The sequence below is a fragment of the Pararge aegeria genome, chromosome 3 (genome assembly GCF_905163445.1).
Source record: "Pararge aegeria chromosome 3, ilParAegt1.1, whole genome shotgun sequence".
NCBI lineage: Eukaryota > Metazoa > Arthropoda > Insecta > Lepidoptera > Nymphalidae > Pararge > Pararge aegeria.
The window spans coordinates 191,800-212,734 of NC_053182.1; the positions used below are offsets into that span (position 1 = coordinate 191,800).

Below are 20,935 nucleotides of genomic sequence, written 5' to 3' on the forward strand. Positions count from 1 at the left end.
CTTTTAAAACTAGTTTGGATTCCTTTAGACCTCAGCCCACCGGCAACTACGACTAACTAAACACTGATCTAGCTATCTGGCTTTCATCAGTGCATCAACAGCAGCATAACTAGTATTAAAATAGTAATGAGTTTTTATTAATGCATATATTCACATTAAATCTTGAATCTAAAGTCTAAAGGTGTCAAAACTAGATTTAGGTTAGGTTAGGTTAGAACATGAATACGAGGGGTGCCCGGCCACAGGCCGGGCACTTGGGTTCAGATCACTCAAAAATTATATTATATATTATTTACTATTATTTATATTTGAATGAGAATGAAAAATAGCAATTATTTTGAATAGTTTTCAGAATGAGACAGACGGGTGTGGTAGGGTAAAATCTCCAATTTAAAGTTCCCTTATTGCGTATATGTTATGTGTGTTTGCATAGTAGTTTACTATAATGGTAAGCGGTTCGTGTAACGATCTTGCGCGTCTATATTTACAAGTGTGTGGGCAGTTCGTGTATTGATTATTCGATGACGAGCCCTCGTAAGAGTCACGTATCGTTTTTTTTCGTCACTACCTACCCGTACCTCCCCCCCCGTGCAGGGAGTGGGTAATTTGCGCGCCTGCTGCCTTCCTTGGATGTGGTAGCAGTTTCTCAGGCTCCCTCACCGGATTCGAACCCTGATTCCCCGTTACCCGCGACAAACAATGGTAGTCGCAGAAACTCATTCCGATTACGAGACCTCGTAAGAGTCCCGTATCGTTATTTTTCGTCACTACCTACCCCCCTACCTCCCCCCGTGCGGGGTACAATATTGATATGATATTAAAAAAATACCATTAATAAATAACATAATAAAAGACCACCACTTTTATAGAGACATAACGCCACATAATTATAAAAAGTATAGTGTGTGGATCTAATCGACCACCACTGGCACCAGACCCTCAATGCCCTTAAATTTTACCTCGTTAAAATATTTAAAGTGTACTCATTCCGATTGCGAGACCTCGTAAGAGTCCCGTATCGTTATTTTTCGTCACTACCTACCCGTACCTCCCCCCTGTGCGGGGTACAATATTGATATGATATTAAAATAATACCATTAATAGATAACATAATAAAAGACCACCACTTTTATAGAGACATAACGTCACTGTGTGGCGCCGCCATCAGTCTCCTTAGACTCGGTACTTTGTCGTCGCCGTCGACTTCGCACCTTCGCCCCATATAGTAGTGGCGCGGCGCGACGGGCCTAATGTGTAAGTGAAAAAAAAAAAAAAATTAAATTAATTGTTATTTTACAATATCTTCTAATATGAATAAGAGTACTTTGTATTGGTACGTTTTGTTTTTTGTTTTTTTTTTTTTAAACGGAACTGAACCTAAGTGACCGGCCTGCGGCCGGGCACCCGTCTTATTCATGTTCTAACCTAACATAACCTATCCAAACCTTTTAAAACTAGTTTGGATTCCTTTAGACCTCAGCCCACCGGCAACTACGACTAACTAAACACTGATCTAGCTATCTGGCTTTCATCAGTGCATCAACAGCAGCATAACTAGTATTAAAATAGTAATGAGTTTTTATTAATGCATATATTCACATTAAATCTTGAATCTAAAGTCTAAAGGTGTCAAAACTAGATTTAGATTAGGTTAGGTTAGAACATGAATACGAGGGGTGCCCGGCCACAGGCCGGGCACTTGGGTTCAGATCACTCAAAAATTATATTATATATTATTTACTATTATTTATATTTGAATGAGAATGAAAAATAGCAATTATTTTGAATAGTTTTCAGAATGAGACAGACGGGTGTGGTAGGGTAAAATCTCCAATTTAAAGTTCCCTTATTGCGTATATGTTATGTGTGTTTGCATAGTAGTTTACTATAATGGTAAGCGGTTCGTGTAACGATCTTGCGCGTCTATATTTACAAGTGTGTGGGCAGTTCGTGTATTGATTATTCGATGACGAGCCCTCGTAAGAGTCCCGTATCGTTATTTTTCGTCACTACCTACCCGTACCTCCCCCCCCGTGCAGGGAGTGGGTAATTTGCGCGCCTGCTGCCTTCCTTGGATGTGGTAGCAGTTTCTCAGGCTCCCTCACCGGAATCGAACCCTGATTCCCCGTTACCCGCGACAAACAATGGTAGTCGCAGAAACTCATTCCGATTACGAGACCTCGTAAGAGTCCCGTATCGTTATTTTTCGTCACTACCTACCCCCCTACCTCCCCCCGTGCGGGGTACAATATTGATATGATATTAAAAAAATACCATTAATAAATAACATAATAAAAGACCACCACTTTTATAGAGACATAACGCCACATAATTATAAAAAGTATAGTGTGTGGATCTAATCAACCACCACTGGCACCAGACCCTCAATGCCCTTAAATTTTACCTCGTTAAAATATTTAAAGTGTACTCATTCCGATTGCGAGACCTCGTAAGAGTCCCGTATCGTTATTTTTCGTCACTACCTACCCGTACCTCCCCCCTGTGCGGGGTACAATATTGATATGATATTAAAATAATACCATTAATAGATAACATAATAAAAGACCACCACTTTTATAGAGACATAACGTCGCTGTGTGGCGCCGCCATCAGTCTCCTTAGACTCGGTACTTTGTCGTCGCCGTCGACTTTGCACCTTCGCCCCATATAGTAGTGGCGCGGCGCGACGGGCCTAATGTGTAAGTGAAAAAAAAAAAAAAAATTAAATTAATTGTTATTTTACAATATCTTCTAATATGAATAAGAGTACTTTGTATTGGTACGTTTTGTTTTTTGTTTTTTTTTTTTTTAAACGGAACTGAACCTAAGTGACCGGCCTGCGGCCGGGCACCCGTCTTATTCATGTTCTAACCTAACCTAACCTATCCAAACCTTTTAAAACTAGTTTGGATTCCTTTAGACCTCAGCCCACCGGCAACTACGACTAACTAAACACTGATCTAGCTATCTGGCTTTCATCAGTGCATCAACAGCAGCATAACTAGTATTAAAATAGTAATGAGTTTTTATTAATGCATATATTCACATTAAATCTTGAATCTAAAGTCTAAAGGTGTCAAAACTAGATTTAGGTTAGGTTAGGTTAGAACATGAATACGAGGGGTGCCCGGCCACAGGCCGGGCACTTGGGTTCAGTTCAGTCAAAAATTATATATTATTTACTATTATTTATATTTGAATGAGAATGAAAAATAGCAATTATTTTGAATAGTTTTCAGAATGAGACAGACGGGTGTGGTAGGGTAAAATCTCCAATTTAAAGTTCCCTTATTGCGTATATGTTATGTGTGTTTGCATAGTAGTTTACTATAATGGTAAGCGGTTCGTGTAACGATCTTGCGCGTCTATATTTACAAGTGTGTGGGCAGTTCGTGTATTGATTATTCGATGACGAGCCCTCGTAAGAGTCCCGTATCGTTATTTTTCGTCACTACCTACCCGTACCTCCCCCCCCGTGCAGGGAGTGGGTAATTTGCGCGCCTGCTGCCTTCCTTGGATGTGGTAGCAGTTTCTCAGGCTCCCTCACCGGAATCGAACCCTGATTCCCCGTTATCCGCGACAAACAATGGTAGTCGCAGAAACTCATTCCGATTACGAGACCTCGTAAGAGTCCCGTATCGTTATTTTTCGTCACTACCTACCCCCCTACCTCCCCCCGTGCGGGGTACAATATTGATATGATATTAAAAAAATACCATTAATAAATAACATAATAAAAGACCACCACTTTTATAGAGACATAACGCCACATAATTATAAAAAGTATAGTGTGTGGATCTAATCAACCACCACTGGCACCAGACCCTCAATGCCCTTAAATTTTACCTCGTTAAAATATTTAAAGTGTACTCATTCCGATTGCGAGACCTCGTAAGAGTCCCGTATCGTTATTTTTCGTCACTACCTACCCGTACCTCCCCCCTGTGCGGGGTACAATATTGATATGATATTAAAATAATACCATTAATAGATAACATAATAAAAGACCACCACTTTTATAGAGACATAACGCCACTGTGTGGCGCCGCCATCAGTCTCCTTAGACTCGGTACTTTGTCGTCGCCGTCGACTTCGCACCTTCGCCCCATATAGTAGTGGCGCGGCGCGACGGGCCTAATGTGTAAGTGAAAAAAAAAAAAAAATTAAATTAATTGTTATTTTACAATATCTTCTAATATGAATAAGAGTACTTTGTATTGGTACGTTTTGTTTTTTGTTTTTTTTTTTTTTTAAACGGAACTGAACCTAAGTGACCGGCCTGCGGCCGGGCACCCGTCTTATTCATGTTCTAACCTAACCTAACCTATCCAAACCTTTTAAAACTAGTTTGGATTCCTTTAGACCTCAGCCCACCGGCAACTACGACTAACTAAACACTGATCTAGCTATCTGGCTTTCATCAGTGCATCAACAGCAGCATAACTAGTATTAAAATAGTAATGAGTTTTTATTAATGCATATATTCACATTAAATCTTGAATCTAAAGTCTAAAGGTGTCAAAACTAGATTTAGGTTAGGTTAGGTTAGAACATGAATACGAGGGGTGCCCGGCCACAGGCCGGGCACTTGGGTTCAGTTCAGTCAAAAATTATATATTATTTACTATTATTTATATTTGAATGAGAATGAAAAATAGCAATTATTTTGAATAGTTTTCAGAATGAGACAGACGGGTGTGGTAGGGTAAAATCTCCAATTTAAAGTTCCCTTATTGCGTATATGTAAATTATGTGTTTGCATAGTAGTTTACTATAATGGGAAGCGGTTCGTGTAACGACCTTGCGCGTCTATATTTACAAGTGTGTGGGCAGTTCGTGTATTGATTATTCGATACTCTTGAAATATTTATAATTCTCAAACTCAACTCTATGTCATTACCAGTAATTGTACTGGTACTTGTATAGGATAATTATAAAAAGTATAGTGTGTGCATCTAATCAACCACTGGCACCAGACCCTCAATGCCCTTAAATTTTACCTCGTTAAAATATTTAAAGTGTACTCATTCCGATTACGAGGTCTAGTAATAGTCCCGTATCGTTATTTTTCGTCACTACTTACCCGTACCTCCCCCCCCCCGTGCAGGGAGTGGGTAATTTGCGCGCCTGCTGCCTTCTTTGGATGTGGTAGCAGTTTCTCAGGCTCCCTCACCGGAATCGAACCCTGATTCCCCGTTACCCGCGACAAACAATGAAAGTCGCCGTCACCTTCGCACCTTCGCCCCATATAGTAGTGGCGCGGCGCGACGGGCCTAATGTGTAATTGAAAAAAAAAAAAAAAAAAACTAATTGTTATTTTACAATATCTTCTGATATAAATAAGAGTACTTTGTAGTGGTAGGTTTTTTTTTTTTGTTTTTATTTTTTTTAAACGGAACCCACCCGTCTTTTTCATGTTCTAACCTAACCTAACCTATCCAAACCTTATAAAACTAGTTTGGATTTCTTTATACCTAAGCCCACCGGCAACTACGACTAACTAAACACTGATCTAGCTATCTGGCTCTCATCAGTGCATCAACAGCAGCCGGCCGCAGGCCGGGCACTTGGGTTCAGATCAGTCAAAAATTATATATTATTTACTATTATTTATATTTGAATGAGAATGAAAAATAGCAATTATTTTGAATAGTTTTCAGAATGAGACAGACGGGTGTGGTAGGGTAAAATCTCCAATTTAAAGTTCCCTTATTGCGTATATGTTATGTGTGTTTGCATAGTAGTTTACTATAATGGTAAGCGGTTCGTGTAACGATCTTGCGCGTCTATATTTACAAGTGTGTGGGCAGTTCGTGTATTGATTATTCGATGACGAGCCCTCGTAAGAGTCCCGTATCGTTATTTTTCGTCACTACCTACCCGTACCTCCCCCCCCGTGCAGGGAGTGGGTAATTTGCGCGCCTGCTGCCTTCCTTGGATGTGGTAGCAGTTTCTCAGGCTCCCTCACCGGAATCGAACCCTGATTCCCCGTTACCCGCGACCTCGTAAGAGTCCCGTATCGTTATTTTTCGTCACTACCTACCCCCCTACCTCCCCCCGTGCGGGGTACAATATTGATATGATATTAAAAAAATACCATTAATAAATAACATAATAAAAGACCACCACTTTTATAGAGACATAACGCCACATAATTATAAAAAGTATAGTGTGTGGATCTAATCAACCACCACTGGCACCAGACCCTCAATGCCCTTAAATTTTACCTCGTTAAAATATTTAAAGTGTACTCATTCCGATTGCGAGACCTCGTAAGAGTCCCGTATCGTTATTTTTCGTCACTACCTACCCGTACCTCCCCCCTGTGCGGGGTACAATATTGATATGATATTAAAATAATACCATTAATAGATAACATAATAAAAGACCACCACTTTTATAGAGACATAACGCCACTGTGTGGCGCCGCCATCAGTCTCCTTAGACTCGGTACTTTGTCGTCGCCGTCGACTTCGCACCTTCGCCCCATATAGTAATGGCGCGGCGCGACGGGCCTAATGTGTAAGTGAAAAAAAAAAAAAAATTAAATTAATTGTTATTTTACAATATCTTCTAATATGAATAAGAGTACTTTGTATTGGTACGTTTTGTTTTTTGTTTTTTTTTTTTTTAAACGGAACTGAACCTAAGTGACCGGCCTGCGGCCGGGCACCCGTCTTATTCATGTTCTAACCTAACCTAACCTATCCAAACCTTTTAAAACTAGTTTGGATTCCTTTAGACCTCAGCCCACCGGCAACTACGACTAACTAAACACTGATCTAGCTATCTGGCTTTCATCAGTGCATCAACAGCAGCATAACTAGTATTAAAATAGTAATGAGTTTTTATTAATGCATATATTCACATTAAATCTTGAATCTAAAGTCTAAAGGTGTCAAAACTAGATTTAGGTTAGGTTAGGTTAGAACATGAATACGAGGGGTGCCCGGCCACAGGCCGGGCACTTGGGTTCAGTTCAGTCAAAAATTATATATTATTTACTATTATTTATATTTGAATGAGAATGAAAAATAGCAATTATTTTGAATAGTTTTCAGAATGAGACAGACGGGTGTGGTAGGGTAAAATCTCCAATTTAAAGTTCCCTTATTGCGTATATGTTATGTGTGTTTGCATAGTAGTTTACTATAATGGTAAGCGGTTCGTGTAACGATCTTGCGCGTCTATATTTAAAGTGTGTGGGCAGTTCGTGTATTGATTATTCGATGACGAGCCCTCGTAAGAGTCCCGTATCGTTATTTTTCGTCACTACCTACCCGTACCTCCCCCCCCGTGCAGGGAGTGGGTAATTTGCGCGCCTGCTGCCTTCCTTGGATGTGGTAGCAGTTTCTCAGGCTCCCTCACCGGAATCGAACCCTGATTCCCCGTTATCCGCGACAAACAATGGTAGTCGCAGAAACTCATTCCGATTACGAGACCTCGTAAGAGTCCCGTATCGTTATTTTTCGTCACTACCTACCCCCCTACCTCCCCCCGTGCGGGGTACAATATTGATATGATATTAAAAAAATACCATTAATAAATAACATAATAAAAGACCACCACTTTTATAGAGACATAACGCCACATAATTATAAAAAGTATAGTGTGTGGATCTAATCAACCACCACTGGCACCAGACCCTCAATGCCCTTAAATTTTACCTCGTTAAAATATTTAAAGTGTACTCATTCCGATTGCGAGACCTCGTAAGAGTCCCGTATCGTTATTTTTCGTCACTACCTACCCGTACCTCCCCCCTGTGCGGGGTACAATATTGATATGATATTAAAATAATACCATTAATAGATAACATAATAAAAGACCACCACTTTTATAGAGACATAACGCCACTGTGTGGCGCCGCCATCAGTCTCCTTAGACTCGGTACTTTGTCGTCGCCGTCGACTTCGCACCTTCGCCCCATATAGTAGTGGCGCGGCGCGACGGGCCTAATGTGTAAGTGAAAAAAAAAAAAAAAATTAAATTAATTGTTATTTTACAATATCTTCTAATATGAATAAGAGTACTTTGTATTGGTACGTTTTGTTTTTTGTTTTTTTTTTTTTTAAACGGAACTGAACCTAAGTGACCGGCCTGCGGCCGGGCACCCGTCTTATTCATGTTCTAACCTAACCTAACCTATCCAAACCTTTTAAAACTAGTTTGGATTCCTTTAGACCTCAGCCCACCGGCAACTACGACTAACTAAACACTGATCTAGCTATCTGGCTTTCATCAGTGCATCAACAGCAGCATAACTAGTATTAAAATAGTAATGAGTTTTTATTAATGCATATATTCACATTAAATCTTGAATCTAAAGTCTAAAGGTGTCAAAACTAGATTTAGGTTAGGTTAGGTTAGAACATGAATACGAGGGGTGCCCGGCCACAGGCCGGGCACTTGGGTTCAGTTCAGTCAAAAATTATATATTATTTACTATTATTTATATTTGAATGAGAATGAAAAATAGCAATTATTTTGAATAGTTTTCAGAATGAGACAGACGGGTGTGGTAGGGTAAAATCTCCAATTTAAAGTTCCCTTATTGCGTATATGTTATGTGTGTTTGCATAGTAGTTTACTATAATGGTAAGCGGTTCGTGTAACGATCTTGCGCGTCTATATTTACAAGTGTGTGGGCAGTTCGTGTATTGATTATTCGATGACGAGACCTCGTAAGAGTCCCGTATCGTTATTTTTCGTCACTACCTACCCGTACCTCCCCCCCCGTGCAGGGAGTGGGTAATTTGCGCGCCTGCTGCCTTCCTTGGATGTGGTAGCAGTTTCTCAGGCTCCCTCACCGGAATCGAACCCTGATTCCCCGTTACCCGCGACAAACAATGGTAGTCGCAGAAACTCATTCCGATTACGAGACCTCGTAAGAGTCCCGTATCGTTATTTTTCGTCACTACCTACCCCCCTCCCTCCCCCCGTGCGGGGTACAATATTGATATGATATTAAAAAAATACCATTAATAAATAACATAATAAAAGACCACCACTTTTATAGAGACATAACGCCACATAATTATAAAAAGTATAGTGTGTGGATCTAATCAACCACCACTGGCACCAGACCCTCAATGCCCTTAAATTTTATCTCGTTAAAATATTTAAAGTGTACTCATTCCGATTGCGAGACCTCGTAAGAGTCCCGTATCGTTATTTTTCGTCACTACCTACCCGTACCTCCCCCCTGTGCGGGGTACAATATTGATATGATATTAAAATAATACCATTAATAAATAACATAATAAAAGACCACCACTTTTATAGAGACATAACGCCACTGTGTGGCGCCGCCATCAGTCTCCTTAGACTCGGTACTTTGTCGTCGCCGTCGACTTCGCACCTTCGCCCCATATAGTAGTGGCGCGGCGCGACGGGCCTAATGTGTAAGTGAAAAAAAAAAAAAATTAAATTAATTGTTATTTTACAATATCTTCTAATATGAATAAGAGTACTTTGTATTGGTACGTTTTGTTTTTGTTTTTTTTTTTTTTAAACGGAACTGAACCTAAGTGACCGGCCTGCGGCCGGGCACCCGTCTTATTCATGTTCTAACCTAACATAACCTATCCAAACCTTTTAAAACTAGTTTGGATTCCTTTAGACCTCAGCCCACCGGCAACTACGACTAACTAAACACTGATCTAGCTATCTGGCTTTCATCAGTGCATCAACAGCAGCATAACTAGTATTAAAATAGTAATGAGTTTTTATTAATGCATATATTCACATTAAATCTTGAATCTAAAGTCTAAAGGTGTCAAAACTAGATTTAGGTTAGGTTAGGTTAGAACATGAATACGAGGGGTGCCCGGCCACAGGCCGGGCACTTGGGTTCAGTTCAGTCAAAAATTATATATTATTTACTATTATTTATATTTGAATGAGAATGAAAAATAGCAATTATTTTGAATAGTTTTCAGAATGAGACAGACGGGTGTGGTAGGGTAAAATCTCCAATTTAAAGTTCCCTTATTGCGTATATGTTATGTGTGTTTGCATAGTAGTTTACTATAATGGTAAGCGGTTCGTGTAACGATCTTGCGCGTCTATATTTACAAGTGTGTGGGCAGTTCGTGTATTGATTATTCGATGACGAGCCCTCGTAAGAGTCCCGTATCGTTATTTTTCGTCACTACCTACCCGTACCTCCCCCCCCGTGCAGGGAGTGGGTAATTTGCGCGCCTGCTGCCTTCCTTGGATGTGGTAGCAGTTTCTCAGGCTCCCTCACCGGAATCGAACCCTGATTCCCCGTTACCCGCGACAAACAATGGTAGTCGCAGAAACTCATTCCGATTACGAGACCTCGTAAGAGTCCCGTATCGTTATTTTTCGTCACTACCTACCCCCCTCCCTCCCCCCGTGCGGGGTACAATATTGATATGATATTAAAAAAATACCATTAATAAATAACATAATAAAAGACCACCACTTTTATAGAGACATAACGCCACATAATTATAAAAAGTATAGTGTGTGGATCTAATCAACCACCACTGGCACCAGACCCTCAATGCCCTTAAATTTTATCTCGTTAAAATATTTAAAGTGTACTCATTCCGATTGCGAGACCTCGTAAGAGTCCCGTATCGTTATTTTTCGTCACTACCTACCCGTACCTCCCCCCTGTGCGGGGTACAATATTGATATGATATTAAAATAATACCATTAATAGATAACATAATAAAAGACCACCACTTTTATAGAGACATAACGCCACTGTGTGGCGCCGCCATCAGTCTCCTTAGACTCGGTACTTTGTCGTCGCCGTCGACTTCGCACCTTCGCCCCATATAGTAGTGGCGCGGCGCGACGGGCCTAATGTGTAAGTGAAAAAAAAAAAAAATTAAATTAATTGTTATTTTACAATATCTTCTAATATGAATAAGAGTACTTTGTATTGGTACGTTTTGTTTTTGTTTTTTTTTTTTTTAAACGGAACTGAACCTAAGTGACCGGCCTGCGGCCGGGCACCCGTCTTATTCATGTTCTAACCTAACATAACCTATCCAAACCTTTTAAAACTAGTTTGGATTCCTTTAGACCTCAGCCCACCGGCAACTACGACTAACTAAACACTGATCTAGCTATCTGGCTTTCATCAGTGCATCAACAGCAGCATAACTAGTATTAAAATAGTAATGAGTTTTTATTAATGCATATATTCACATTAAATCTTGAATCTAAAGTCTAAAGGTGTCAAAACTAGATTTAGGTTAGGTTAGGTTAGAACATGAATACGAGGGGTGCCCGGCCACAGGCCGGGCACTTGGGTTCAGTTCAGTCAAAAATTATATATTATTTACTATTATTTATATTTGAATGAGAATGAAAAATAGCAATTATTTTGAATAGTTTTCAGAATGAGACAGACGGGTGTGGTAGGGTAAAATCTCCAATTTAAAGTTCCCTTATTGCGTATATGTTATGTGTGTTTGCATAGTAGTTTACTATAATGGTAAGCGGTTCGTGTAACGATCTTGCGCGTCTATATTTACAAGTGTGTGGGCAGTTCGTGTATTGATTATTCGATGACGAGCCCTCGTAAGAGTCCCGTATCGTTATTTTTCGTCACTACCTACCCGTACCTCCCCCCCCGTGCAGGGAGTGGGTAATTTGCGCGCCTGCTGCCTTCCTTGGATGTGGTAGCAGTTTCTCAGGCTCCCTCACCGGAATCGAACCCTGATTCCCCGTTATCCGCGACAAACAATGGTAGTCGCAGAAACTCATTCCGATTACGAGACCTCGTAAGAGTCCCGTATCGTTATTTTTCGTCACTACCTACCCCCCTACCTCCCCCCGTGCGGGGTACAATATTGATATGATATTAAAAAAATACCATTAATAAATAACATAATAAAAGACCACCACTTTTATAGAGACATAACGCCACATAATTATAAAAAGTATAGTGTGTGGATCTAATCAACCACCACTGGCACCAGACCCTCAATGCCCTTAAATTTTACCTCGTTAAAATATTTAAAGTGTACTCATTCCGATTGCGAGACCTCGTAAGAGTCCCGTATCGTTATTTTTCGTCACTATCTACCCGTACCTCCCCCCTGTGCGGGGTACAATATTGATATGATATTAAAATAATACCATTAATAGATAACATAATAAAAGACCACCACTTTTATAGAGACATAACGCCACTGTGTGGCGCCGCCATCAGTCTCCTTAGACTCGGTACTTTGTCGTCGCCGTCGACTTCGCACCTTCGCCCCATATAGTAGTGGCGCGGCGCGACGGGCCTAATGTGTAAGTGAAAAAAAAAAAAAAATTAAATTAATTGTTATTTTACAATATCTTCTAATATGAATAAGAGTACTTTGTATTGGTACGTTTTGTTTTTGTTTTTTTTTTTTTTAAACGGAACTGAACCTAAGTGACCGGCCTGCGGCCGGGCACCCGTCTTATTCATGTTCTAACCTAACCTAACCTATCCAAACCTTTTAAAACTAGTTTGGATTCCTTTAGACCTCAGCCCACCGGCAACTACGACTAACTAAACACTGATCTAGCTATCTGGCTTTCATCAGTGCATCAACAGCAGCATAACTAGTATTAAAATAGTAATGAGTTTTTATTAATGCATATATTCACATTAAATCTTGAATCTAAAGTCTAAAGGTGTCAAAACTAGATTTAGGTTAGGTTAGGTTAGAACATGAATACGAGGGGTGCCCGGCCACAGGCCGGGCACTTGGGTTCAGTTCAGTCAAAAATTATATATTATTTACTATTATTTATATTTGAATGAGAATGAAAAATAGCAATTATTTTGAATAGTTTTCAGAATGAGACAGACGGGTGTGGTAGGGTAAAATCTCCAATTTAAAGTTCCCTTATTGCGTATATGTTATGTGTGTTTGCATAGTAGTTTACTATAATGGTAAGCGGTTCGTGTAACGATCTTGCGCGTCTATATTTACAAGTGTGTGGGCAGTTCGTGTATTGATTATTCGATACTTTTGAAATATTTATAATTCTCAAACTCAACTCTATGTCATTACCAGTAATTGTACTGGTACTTGTATAGGATAATTATAAAAAGTATAGTGTGTGCATCTAATCAACCACTGGCACCAGACCCTCAATGCCCTTAAATTTTACCTCGTTAAAATATTTAAAGTGTACTCATTCCGATTACGAGGCCTCGTAAGAGTCCCGTATCGTTATTTTTCGTCACTACCTACCCGTACCTTCCCCCCCGTGCAGGGAGTGGGTAATTTGCGCGCCTGCTGCCTTCTTTGGATGTGGTAGCAGTTTCTCAGGCTCCCTCACCGGAATCGAACCCTGATTCCCCGTTACCCGCGACAAACAATAATTGTTATTTTACAATATCTTCTAATATACATAAGAGTACTTTGTACAGATTTAATCACTAGCTTTTAAAGTATTTTACTTTATAATGTAATAATACACAATAAAAATACGTCACAAACACTCAACTGATAGCTTCTCGGAGTATTTCAATAGCGCAGAGGTTTTATAAAATACACAACACACACCGTTGGTATTTTTTAGTCACATCCCCGCCATGATATGACGCAGTTTTTGACCAACGATAAAAAAAATCTAACCAATTTTTGTTGTTTGCTTTTAACCGCCCACACCGCCGCTCCTAGTCCAGATTTTTTACGAGTCCGCTATCGGGGTGTGCTTCCTGGCCGCTTTTGCCACTCAAAGTTACATTTTTTAATATTTTTGCCACTCAAAGCTACATTTTATCGGAAAAATCCGAAATTTACCGAGTGAGTGAGTTTCCAAAGTGTAACTAGTTTCCAAATATCTTTGGTATATATTGATCCCTGAGCTTAAAGACGACATCGACATCGAAAGAAAACGGAGAGCGTTTTCAGTAAGAGCAAATATCCTGGCACGCAAGTTTGGACGGTGTCCTAACACCGTTTAAGACACATTGTTCAGAGCCTATTGCACACATTTTTTCACGTGCAGCCTGTGGGCCGATCACTCTCTGAAAACTTACAACGCTGTCCCAATACAATATGTGTTGATTAAGCAGCCCCGCTTTTGCGACGCATCAGGTATGTTTGCGGAATCGCGAAACTGATCTGAGCATTCTCTTTATTTAATTTCTATTTCGCAAAAAATGTAATTGGCTTTACTCTTCTAATTGACGTGATTTATATTTTCTGTAAATAGCTGTAAGTTTTCCTAATCAAGAAATTTGTTTTCTATGTAAATGTATAATTTAAAGAGGGAAACAATAAAATTGAACGTGTGAATCGTATATTACATTTTATTCGGTCACCCGACCCAACCCTTCATCGAATCAGTACATCGGCCCCCCATCGCATGCAGCATGCGACAGCGGCAGCTACAATTGTTTATTCTAATTTATACATATTTACAGCTAAACAATCAAGTAACCGTTCGGAGCCAAGGATCCATCGTGGATCCTAATCTACACTAAGCGCCTCGCGAGCGGTCGTCCCGAGCACTACCTAGTACCGAAGTACTACCTAGTGCAATAAATAAACAGCCGTGCGCGGCGCTAGCGGCGGGGTGGGTCGTGGCGGCGCAGCGTGGCCACGAGCGGCTCGTACAGCTGCGCGCGCGCGTCGCCGGCCCAGATGAAGTCGAAGTGGTTGAAGGAGGCGCGCGGCACGCGCAGCAACGCGGCGCGCGGGCCCATGCGGCGCGCCAGCAGGCGCACGTTCTCCGCCAGCGAGTTCTTGTCGCTCAGGCCGTAGTGCAGGTACGTGGGCACGGCCACGCGCGTCACGTCGTACTCGGGCGGGCGCAGACTGCCGTAGCGCGCCAGGTTGCCGAGCGCGTCGTGGTTGTAGCGCGCGAAGCGGCCGAAGCGCTGCACCTGCGCGTAGTGCAGGATCTGGCGCACGCCCGCGCCGGCCGGCGTGTGGCCCAGGAACACGGGCAGCAGCGTGCGGTTGACGGCCTCGCCGCCGCCCAGCAGGCGCGCGCACAGCGGCTGCAGGCGCGCGCCGTCGGCGCAGAAGCGCAGGCCCAGCGCCGTGAACGCGTCGTGGCGGCCCAGCACCTCGCCCACGCCGTGCCGGAACGCCAGCGTCTGCGGACGACGGGTATATGATAATGCTGCAACTGTTGAAGGCGCGGCGCGAGCACCGGCGGGCGCCGTACTCACGTCTATCACGCTCTCCAGATGCACCAGGCGGTCGCGCACGGGGTCCTCGCTGTACTCGGCGAAGGCGGCGGGCGCCAGCGCCTGGAAGGAGAGGAACCGCTCGTTGTACTCGGGCCGCAGCGCCATGAGCACGAGGAAGGCCGTGCTGCCCTGCGAGTAGCCCACGTAGTGCATGCGCCGTCCCGTGACCGCGCCGATGTGGTCCGCCAGCGCGGGCAGGTCGCGGTTGCCGATCTCGTCCCAGCTGAACTTCCAGAAGTCCAGCCGCTCGCGGTCGTCGGGGTCGAGCCACAGGTGGCGGCGCGAGTAGTGGTTGCCGCGCGCGTTGGCCAGCCAAACATCGTAGCCCGCGTCAGCCAGCAGGTAGCCCAGCGCGGCGTCGGGACCTAGCACCAGGAAGTCGGCGGACGAGCACAGCAGGCCGTGCATGAGAAGCACGGGCGTGCGCGCGCCGCGCGGCGCGGGCGCGAGGCCGCGCGCGTGCGGGATGCGGTGCGCCGTGAGCACGTAGCCGTCGGCCGTGAGCACGCGGTGCTCCTCCAGCGGGTAGCCGTACTGCCGCACCAACGCGGGCTGCACAGACGGCCGAGTGAGGAAAGGTGCTCCACAAATATTATAGTGAGTCTGATCATACTTCTTATCATCATATGTACTTATATTTTAGTGCAAAATAGCAGTGGCATGATTGTATTTTCAGGGTTCTTTTAAATTTCGTGTAGAAAACGATTGGAGCTAAGGGACAGAATTCTCAGTAGACAGTAGTAGAAAGAAAGCGGTACTTTAGGCGTAACGATACTGAATAAATTAACTTTCTGCATACAAGTTAACTAACAATGCGATTTCGACTCTTTAACGATTATCAACTATTATTATACTAAGTAGGTTGGCGCTTGTTTCCACCACGCCTGACGGAAAGCAATGATGAGGTCTAAGAAATCTTAGCGATACGTTATAATCCGATTTGTTATTGTTATTAAGATAAGTATGGACGGTGGATGACAAAATCGGGAACTCATTTACAGACTCGGGTCAGCGTTTCTTACGCAGCGCTATCGACTAATATCTGGAGCATCCAGCTCTCAACAGCTAAAAAGCTCTCGATAATTTGAATCCATTTGTGGTAAGGAATTAAAAGAATAATAGTATGGTGAATCTGAACTCGAATAGGTTTCATGGACGGTCATTTGCGATAGGCAATGTTTACGTAAATGATTCAATTATTGGGTGATTGAAGCTCGAAGACTAGATTCGGTGAAACCTAAGCCGTTTGGTGAAGTAAGTAGGTACCTATGTTGCAAGAAGTTGAATCGCTGCCTTCACTAAATAGATATTAGTACTTATAATTAAAAAAGCTGAACCGTTTGTTTTCTTAACTGTACCTATATTTTGAACTTTCAGTACGATTGAAAATATATATATTTATAAAATATAATATTTGCGTTAGATAAATGATTTAATGAGGAAGGTTGTAGGCTATGCAGCAGAGTGCTGCGTACCGTTGCTTACGCGGGAGAAACCGTAGGGCAAATTTGGTTATGAAATAACCTTGAATATATAAAGTTGGTAAACATCGACTAGCTCTCGCGCTGCACGCCGGCACTCACCACTTCGAGGCGCGCGTCCCGCTCGATGTCGTCGGAGTGCCGCGGGCCCACCGCCGCGTCCGCCGCGTCCGCCGCCGCCACCAACAGCGCACACAGAGCCGTGAGCGTCCACCGCATGGCGCAGAGAGTGCCGCGGCCCGCAGCGCGGCGATGTTATATTTCCAAATGTTATCGCGCTCGGAGCGATTAATGATAATTACGGAAATTATCAAAACGAATTTAAAGATTTGAAGATATGAATACCTATCTAAGTATATTAGCACTCGTAGCGAGTAATTAGGTAGTACCTACCTAAACCAGTAAATATGTGAATTATTTACTATATGCTCCTTACATAATTATTAGTTTGAAATAAAAATAGCTTAAGAAACCAAACTATCACTTGAAACCAATTCCACCCCAACCGTCGGCCCACAAAGTCGACAAGTAAGTCCATATTCAACACGACGTAATCCATGGACGGAGATTCTGTAGCAGTGCAATAACGGCCACCGAGGCGGTGGACCGCTCGATCCTAATTTCTATAAATAAGTAGATCCGGAACTTAGTCCCCGGAGGTCTCTCTCACAGACGAACGGTTTAGGAATCAGTGCATAGGTAGACTGATTAGTGAAGATACGCTGATTCAGAATCGATATTCCTATTAACCCCTCAAGGATAGAGAGAGATAGAGACCCAGATTTAAATTTGTTAGGTTCAATAGGTAGATCAAAGTTTTTAGGAAAATAATCTGAGGAAAGATTTATTTGTTTGTTTATCTGTCTGTCTTTACCTTGGCAGTGCAACTCGCTGAAACTACAGAATGAATTCAAATGAAACTTTGCATGATGTGACGCAGGACGTAGGATACTTTTGGAAAGGGGGTGAAAGTGTGAAAATGTTATGTAACTGATTTGAATAATTATTTTTAACCGACTTACAAAAGATGATTAGTTTATCAATTCGGTTTATAATGTTTATGATTTTGTACTTTTTTCTTAAAATGTTAAATTCGAAAATATTTATTTCTTGATTTTAGATAAATAACAAAGTATGTTTTTTTTTATAATAATGATCGCATTAATAAAATGATTAAAAAAGATAAAAATAAAATAACTTACTATTTTAAAACTATTCCATCAATAAGCCAATCACAAGACATTGATAAGCACTCATCTTTTACTACAATAATTGAAAACAAAAAAGGTACAATACCTTTTTATTTTGGAAAACGCGTGGAGGGCTTGAAGGAAACTAAAGTGCTATCTAAGAATAAAATTAATGGGCAAGAGTTTTTTCGTCAATAAATTAACAGTTTTTCACCAGAACATTGCTGGTGCTCTTAATAAATCAGACATTTTGTATGTATCTCTCCTTGAACTAGGCAAACAGATTTCACGCCAATTAGACATTATTTGTCTTACTGAAACATTCCTTAAAAAAGGTTCAGCGAACTTGCTAAATATGGTTATAGGTTAGCAGCGTTTTTTTGCAGAAATACTAATCGTGGTGGCTCTTGTATTTTAACAAAAAGTCATATAAATTGTAAAGAGATTAACTTAATAAAAGACATGGGCGTAGTTAATGTCTTCGAGTGCTGTGGAATTGAAATTCAAAATCAAAATCTGGTAGTCAGTAGTTTATATCGAACCCCTAAAAGTTTTTCGATAAACTCGATTTACTTTTGCAAACATTGAATAAAAAGAAAAAGGAGAAAAGAATTATACTATGTGGAGATTGGAATGTAGATACTCTAAAGAGTAATAAAAATAGCTGTGAATTATGATGCTTACTGAATACATATAACTTAAATTCTCATATGACACGCCTAACAACGCTTATCGTCTTGCATTGATTTAATGGTTAGTAATATCAAGTCATCAACTGCTGAAATACACCACCTAGCACTTTCGGATCATGATACCGCACAAACTTTAACAATCAAGGTTAAGAAAGTACAACATAAATCTGTGTGGTTTGAATATAGGAGAGACTATAATAAGGAAAATACTAGAAAATTCATAGAATGCATATCGGCCCTTACTTTTTCCGATATTCGGAGCATAGAGAATGACAATGACGCATTTCATGAAAGGAGTTATTCATGAAATTGTACGTCTTTTCTACTCGCTATGTTTTCCCATAAAGATAGTAAAAATAAATAATAATAGACGTAAAACAGCATGGTTAACAAAAGGTATTAGTATTAGTCTAGTATACAAAAGAGACGACTACACTTATCTTGCAGACTCTCAGGAATAAACAAAAATTCTACAAAGAAATTTCTCATAAAATACAATTATTTATTAAAAAAATGTATTTATAATTCAAAACAGCTACAAAATACTAAATACATAGCAAGCCAAAAAAACAAATGTAAGGCAAATTGGGAACTTATTCATGAAAATTTTAGTAAATCAATAGAAAATGACGACATTTCTTTAATTAAGACAGAAACTGGGTCGTATTGTCATAATCCTCATGACATATGTGACATATTTAATGACTTTTTTATTAATCTAGGCAATAATACAAATGAAATATCAAGTAATAAAATGAATTCCATCACAACTAATAAACATTCAATCTTTATAAGCCCTACTGATCCATACGAAATTTTAGGCATAATTAAATAACACTAAGGCTGCAGGCTACGATGAGATAAGGACTGACATTATAAAAAAATGCGGAATTCATTTATGCGGTCCACTTGCATATATAATAAATCAATCATTTGAACAAGGAGTGTTCCCTAGCAACCTTAAAGTTTCCATTGTGAAGCCCTTATTCAAAAAAGGTGACCGTTGCGACATTAATAATTACCGTCCAATAACACTGATACCAGTTTTAGCGAAAATTTTCGAAAAAGCGTTAACCGTCTCAATAGATTTTTTGACGCCAAAAATCTACTCGTTAAAGAACAGTTTGGATTTCGGAACAATAGGTCTACAACAGAGGCCTGTTTTTATTTGAATAGAATAATTAATGATAGCCTTAATGACAAAGTCCCGCTACTTTTTTAGATATAACAAAAGCTTTTGACTTTGTGAATCATAAAATATTGTTGGACAAATTAGAAAAATATGGTGTCAGAGGGAAGGCATATCAGTGGATAAAGTCGTACTTAAGTGATAGGAAAATATGCACTGAACTCGCTAAAAATAATACCAAGCTACAATATAGATCACAATTAAAATACAATAAGCGTGGAGTACCACAGGGAAGTATATTAGGGCCTTTCCTTTTTCTAATTTATATTAATGACATTCCAAAGGCAACGGCACCCATCCTTGTGTGTTATTTGCGGACGATACCACTGTACTAATAAAATGTAATAATAAGACGACATACGAAAATGACATCAATTACACTTTAGAAAATATAATAAATTGGCTTTGTAATAATGACTTAAAAATAAATTTAAGCAAAACAAAAATGATACAATTTAGTTACTATAACGCTAAAACTCTGCCAATGAAAATTAAATATTATGATACGCAATTTCAAGAAGTTGACGCTTTAAATTTTTTAGGTATAATTCATGACAAAAACTGTAATTGGAAAGCGCACATTGATTATGTATGTGTAAAATTAGACAAACTTATTTATGCGTTAAGACGTCTAGTCAAGACGATATCAATAAGTGCGGCTTTAAATGCATATGACGGATATGTATCATCCGTGTTATCATATGGCTTGATACTGTGGGGAAACTCCGTTGATTTTATAAGGGCATTTACACTTCAGAAGAAATGCATACGGGCTATTTGCAACGTAGGGCCATTAGAAAGTTGTAAACCTCTTTTTAGGAAATTAGGTATTCTACCACTGCCTTGTATGTATATAAGAGATATGTGTATATTTGTTAAAAGATATCTAAATTATTTCAAAAGAAATTGTGAATATAATACGTATAAAGTCGTCAGATATCAACAAGCTCTGTACTGCAAAACGATGCAATATTACATATATGAAATGTGCTTGCGGTATGGCTGTAAAAATATATAATAAACTACCAACAGATTTCGAAAACATGAATCTTAATATGTTTAAGAATAAATTAAATAAAATGCTTCTCGAAAAATGTTATTATGATGTAAAAGAATATTACATTAAAGGAAATGGCACACAATTCTACAATAAAGTACCAATTGACATCTTGGAGATGTCTCTTAGAAAGTTCAATGTTTGTATTAAA

At 40.3% G+C, this 20,935-nt stretch overlaps 1 protein-coding gene across 1 annotated transcript; it reads right to left on the reverse strand.

Moving 5' to 3' along the window:
- Positions 1 to 14,542: 14,542 nt before the first annotated feature.
- LOC120636929 (lipase 1-like) lies at positions 14,543 to 16,875 on the reverse strand. The gene is made up of 2 exons (XM_039908500.1): positions 16,759 to 16,875; positions 14,543 to 15,727 (listed from the first exon to the last, which is right to left on the reverse strand). The coding sequence occupies exons 1-2, from the start codon at positions 16,873 to 16,875 to the stop codon at positions 14,543 to 14,545; spliced, it is 1,302 nt and encodes a 433-aa protein (XP_039764434.1).
- Between the last annotated feature and the right edge of the window lie 4,060 nt (positions 16,876 to 20,935).

Bases quoted from the DNA above. Each gene is read 5' to 3' on its own strand.
- LOC120636929 (XM_039908500.1), bottom strand. From the start codon at position 16,875: ATGCGGTGGACGCTCACGGCTCTGTGTGCGCTGTTGGTGGCGGCGGCG. The intron at 15,728-16,758 runs GTGAGTGCCGGC...CCGTCTGTGCAG, and splicing joins GGGACGCGCGCCTCGAAGTG to CCCGCGTTGGTGCGGCAGTA.